Raw genomic sequence first — 6,000 nt, forward strand, 5'->3', positions numbered from 1 at the left:
ACTTCAACTGGGACAACACCAAGATCCTGGGACAGGCTAGGCAGAGACAGGCACGAGAATTCCTGGAAGCATGGCACTCCACGAAGCAGGCTATTAATAAACACATTGAACTCGACCCCATATACATTCCACTGCGGAGGAAACCCGGAAGTGAGGCAATCCATCGCAACGGACCCCAGAGTTTAAAAACCAGGCGGGAAAACACACCGACGCTTCATCAGAGGCTGCACTGAGGATGTTACCCAGCACGGTAACGAAACGTCTGTGGAACAACAAACCAGCTCGGCGAGCCAACCAACCTCAACACCCACAACCCGAGCTACAGATCTACTCCAAAACCTTAATGGTGGGAGGAGGCTGGTGTGATGTAACCACTGTCATGGACAGGTTGTGCCGAATGGCCTCTGAAAGCTGTAAATTTCTTCGTCGTCTTATGATCCCAGCTGATAGCAATAGCAGACAAGTTTCTCCTAGAATGAAACCCAATCTGATGGGCCATAAGTTTTTCTTTGCTATCTGCTTACCGTGATGATCTTTCTCCGAGCAATTTCTGAAATCTAATTTAACAGTATAGCACAAAAGTTTGAGACTCGCAAAAAAAACTGCTCTGCAAGAGTCATATGAAAGTATCTAGTTACATAGGACATAGAACAGTACAGCACAGTTGAGGCCCTTCGGCCCACAATGTTGTGCCCACCTATTATCCTACTAAGATCAATCTACCCTGCATACCCTACGTTTTACTATCCTCCATGTGCCTATCCAAGAGTCGCTTAAAAGTCTCTAAAGTATCTGCCTCCACTACCACTGCCGGCAGTGCATTCCACACACCCACCACTCTCTGTGTGAAGAACCTACCTCTGACATCTCCCTAGACCTTCCTCCAATTACCTTAAAATTATGCCCCCTCGTAGTAGCCATTTCCACCCTGGGAAAAAGTCTTTGACTGTCCACTCTATCTATGCCTCTTGTCATCTTGTACACCTCTGTCAAGTCACCTCTCATGCTTCTTCATTCCAATATAAAAAGCCCTAGGTCCCTCAACCTTTCCTCATAAGATCTGCCCTCCAGTCCAGGCAGCATCCTGGCAAATCTCCTCTGCACCCTCTCCACAGCTTCCAAATCTTTCTTATAATGAGCTGACCAGAACTGAACACAATATTCCAAGTGTGGTCTAACCAGAGTTTTATAGAGCTGCAGCATAACCTCAAGGCTCTTAAACTCAATTCCCCTGTCAATGTAAGCCAACACACCATACGCCTTCTTTACAACCCTATCAACTTGGGTAGCAACTTTGAGGGATCTATGGATGTGGACCACAAGATCCCTCTGTTCCTCCGCACTGCCAAGAATCCTGCCATTAACCCTGTATTTTGCATTCAAATTCAACCTTCCAAAATGAACCACTTCACACTCCTGCGGGTTGAATTCCATCTGCCACTTCTTTGCCCAGCTCTGCATCCTGTCAATGTCCCATTGTAACCCACAACAGCCCTCCACGCTGTCCACAACTCCACCAACCTTCGTGTCATCGGCAAACTTACTAACCCACCCTTCCACTTCCTCATCCAAGTCATTTATGAAGATCACAAAGAGCAGTGGTCCCAGAACAGATCCCTGAGGAGCACCACTGGTCACCGAGCTCCAGGCTGAATACTTTCCATCTACTATCACCCTCTGTCTTCTATTGGACAGCCAGTTTTGTATCCAGACAGCCAAATTTCCCTGGACCCCATGCTTCCTTACTTTCTGAATGAGCCTACCATGGGGAATCTTATCAAATGCCTCGCTAAAATCCATATATACTGCATCCACTGCTCTGTCTTCATCGATGTGTTTTGTCACATCCTCAGAGAATTCAATAAGGTTTGTGAGGCATGACCTGCCCCTGATAAAGCCATTCTGACTATTTCTAATCAAACTGTGTTTTTCCAAATAATCATAAATACTATTTCTTAGCATCCTCTCCAATAATTTGCCCACCACAGAAGTAAGACTGAACGGTCTGTAATTTCCAGGATTATCCCTATTCCCTCTCTTGAACAAGGGAATGACATTTGCCACCCTCCAATCTTCTGGTACAACTACAAGTAACAGCTATAAAAACAGCCCTTTTCCCTCAATGATGGTCTCGCAGACTCTCAATCACAGTGAAAATTCAACTTCTATCTATACTTCAAGGCTGCTTGTTCATTTGGCTTGGCTGTAATTGATTTATGTAAATCTCAGTATTCACTCAATGTTATTGCTTTAGTTCAGGCCTCTTCCTGTAGCCCTTCAGCAAACTACTGACATAAGTCACTTATTTCTCAACATAGGTTTCCTAAACATTTTCACAGGCATTTGTTTCTGGAGGTTTTCTCCTCCACTAAATCACTCATTCAGAACTTCTGCCTTGACTGTTATGGAGACTGCTAAACTGCTGTTGTTATAGACCTTCGCTAAAAAAGAAACCTACGCATTATGTTTCAAAATGAAATTGTTTCTGCCTCTTTGAGTCATTGGATGTTACGTTTCCAGACAACAATACCTCCATTGTTTATCTTCTCTATCTAACTTTGTTTCTAATGCATAGAACTGTTCACCCCAAGAGTTTTAAGGAGCTCATTTAAATGGGTATAAACAAACTTCCAGACAATCTAATAACACTAAGAATAAGAAAATGCAGCTATTCCCTCCCTTTTTAAATTGCACAGTATATAAATACTTAAAACTGCAAGCAATGCATGGTTCCTTGACATTGCAACCAAAATTTTGAAATAGTGAAGATAATTATCACAAACTTTCATTACAAACCACACAAAAAATAAACAAGATGCACAGTTTGTCTCTCTCCGTGGCTATGTAACTGAAATGCACGGCCTCTGCAAGTTTATTTCCAACTCACTTTAGATCTAAAACAGATTAGTGCGATTTTCCTTACGAAACGATGTTCTCTGGCAGCGAGTGGCAAGTTGTTGTAAGTAGAAGGGCAGCTAGAAATGAGGTCAGCAGAGTTATTAATTTTGTAAACACAGATCTCTGTGATCTTTGCAGAAAGATTTTCGAAAGCAGCAAATACCGATCATCTGCTGTCAACACTGCAAGCAGAGGGAACAAAGATCGAGGAAGAGTCTGAGGTGAGTGGCTGGTTCTGCTCTCAGAGTGAGGACAGGCTGGAGGCTGGAGGTTTCCCACTGCATGTTGTCTGGATGGGCCAGAGGTCTGTGTCGATGTCAGTCTGGAAGGAGTGGGTTGCATAGAAAACAGCAATAAGAGTAGACCATTGTAAGATCCAGAGGAGGTTACAGGGACAAGGAGGGATGTAGGGGCCAAGGGTGGTCACAGAAAGGGAAGGGGCTGAAGAAGGTTACAGAGATGGGAGGGGTGTAGAGGTTGAAGGAGGATTCAGAGATATAGAGCAGATGTAGGAGTTGGAGGAGGTGATAGAGATAGGGAGGGGGTGTATGGGCTGCTGGAGGTTGCGGAGATGGGGAAGGGGTGTAGGGAGTGGTGGAGATGGCGAAGGGGTATAGGACCTGCACCACCCTTTGTGTAGAAGTGCTTCCTAAAATCTCTCCTGAATGGTCTGGCCCTAATTCTCAGACTATCGCCCCTAGTTCTAGAATCTCCAGCGAGTGGAAATATGTTATCTTCGTCTACCCCGTCCTATCTATTCCTGTTAATATTTGATCAGATCACCCCTTAACTGTCTAAATACTAGAGAAAACATGCGGAAGTTTTATAATCTGTCCTCATAATATAATGACTGGACTTCAGCTCTGATTCTTAGAAACCTATGTTGTACTCCTTCCAAGGCCTTCATCTGTAACCTGTTGCTATAGCATTTCAAGAGCTCATCTAAATACTTGTTAAATACTGTGATAGTTCCTGCTACTACCTTGCTTTCAGGTGCTCCCTGGAGCAATTCTTGTAATTTTTATTCCACACCCTCTCTAAAGCCTTCAAATCCTTCCTAAAGTGTAGTGCCCAGAACTCGACACAGTTTTCCAACTGAGGCTAGGCCATTGTTGTACAAAAGTTTATTCTATTTTCCGTTTTGTTTTTCTTTTGTTCAGTGTGCCTGTATTTATAAGATGCAGAATCCCACAAGTCTTCAGTTCTGGCAGCATCTGTGGAGAGGAGAGAAACAGAATTAACACCTTGAGTTTAATGGTTCTTTCATCCCTTAGCTTCCCTTGGAATCTTGCCCTCTGTGGCAATCTCACTTATAGAGTCATATAGCATGGAAACAGACCTTTCGGTCCAACCAGTCCATGCTGAACGTAATCCCAAACTAAACTAGCTCCCCACCTGCCTGCTCCTGGCCCACATCCCTCCAAACCTTTCCCATTCATTTACCTATCCAAATGTCTTTCAAATATTGTAACTGTATCCACGTCCACCACTACCTCAGGAAGTTCATTCCACACACGAACCACCCTGTGGATAAAAAAAAATTTGCCCTTCGTGTCTTTTTGAAATCTTTCTCCTCTCAGCTTAGAAGTGTGCCTCCTAGTCTTGAAATCCCACATCCTAGGGAAAAGATAGCGTTAATGCTTTTAATGATAGCATTATTTATATTCTTCATTGTAAGGTCGCCTCTCAACCTTGTACGCTACAGTGAAAAATGTCTCGGCCTATCCAGCCTCCCATACCCAGCAACATCCTGGTAAATTGCTTCTGAACCCTCTCGGGCTTAATAAGTCCTTTCTATAACCGGGTGACCGGAACTGGACACAGTGCTCCAGAAGATGCCGCACCAATGTCCTGTACAACCTCAACATGATGTCCCTATACTCCATTTATAACAGTGGAGAATTTCAGGGAGGGAATTCCAGAGCGTTACGAGCTTGCAGCATCTGGTAGGAAATTCTTATAGTACCGGAACAGGGTCAACGTAGCAAGTCGATTAGCATCCCCCCCCCCCCCACCCCACCACCCTTGGCAGGGCTGCCCAACGCAGCGGGAGAGGAAGCAATTCAGTTTCACCGAGCTCTGGTGGTCCAGAGTTCAGTGCGTCCTGTTCTTCAGCCACGATCGACACCATTGCAACCCTCGCTGTGACCAGTTTGAGTATCCAAGCGCCAACATGACCGCGTTTGAATGGTCTCTACTGGCAGGGCCATGCAGACGTAGAACTTGGGAGCCATGAGCAAGAGCAAAGCTCCCTCCCTTCCTCGGCAAAATCTTTCTGAGCTCCAGGCTCGACCGTTGCAACAGATTTTTCGTTGGTCTCCCGTCGTCCACTCTCCACTGTCTGGCCCATACAGGGCCTTGGTGAGACCACACCTCGAGCACTGTGCACAGTTTTAAACTCTTTATCTGAGGAAGGATGCTGTTTTTGCAGAGGGAGAGCAACAAAGGTTTCCCAGACCGATTCCTGGCATAGCAGCACTGACACGTGGAGAGACTGGATCGGTTTGGACGATATTCCCTGGAGTTTAGAAGAACGAGGCGGCATTTCTCGTAGACACGTACAAAATTCTAACAGGACTAGACAGGATAAACACAGGAAAGATATTCCCCATGGTGGGGAGTCCAGAACTAGGCATCTCAGTCTGAGGAATAGGGGGTAGGCTGTTTAGGACTGAGATGAGGAGAAATGAGGGGCCCATGAAATTCTCTACCAGAGAAAGCGTTTGAGGCCAAAAAGGAGTTGTACATAGTTTATAGCGTCAAACAGATCACAGGGTATGGGGGAGAAAGTGGATGCAGGTTACTGACTTGGAGAATCAGTCGCAATGGTCTTGAATGGTAGAGCAGGCTAGAAGGGCTGAATGGTCTACTCCTGCACCTCTTTGATATTTTTCCATCTTACCTCCTGACCTACATTGGTTGTTGGTTTTGTCACTGCCTTGATTTTTCAACCTGTCTGTATGGACTTGACTCTCCCTGTCTCTGTAACTTCCTCCAGGTCTATAACTCACCCTGTCTCTGTAACCTCCTCCAGCCCACACACCCGTCCCTATCTTTTGTAACCCCCTCCCTATCTCTGTAACCCCCTCCAGCCCCTACACC

The 6,000-nt window shown here is 45.3% G+C and overlaps 1 protein-coding gene across 3 annotated transcripts in view; it reads left to right on the forward strand.

Moving 5' to 3' along the window:
- Positions 1-6,000, forward strand: part of vps37c (VPS37C subunit of ESCRT-I) — a 29,345-nt gene that overhangs the window by 20,418 nt on the left and 2,927 nt on the right. For all 3 annotated transcript variants that reach the window (XM_048620703.1, XM_048620704.1, XM_048620705.1), the window contains exon 5: positions 3,037-3,119. In XM_048620703.1, coding sequence (XP_048476660.1) covers positions 3,037-3,119 — 83 coding nt within the window. The remainder of the gene's footprint in view (positions 1-3,036; positions 3,120-6,000) is intronic.

This window comes from Rhincodon typus, chromosome 48 (assembly GCF_021869965.1).
Source record: "Rhincodon typus isolate 14 chromosome 48, sRhiTyp1.1, whole genome shotgun sequence".
NCBI classification, from domain to species: domain Eukaryota; kingdom Metazoa; phylum Chordata; class Chondrichthyes; order Orectolobiformes; family Rhincodontidae; genus Rhincodon; species Rhincodon typus.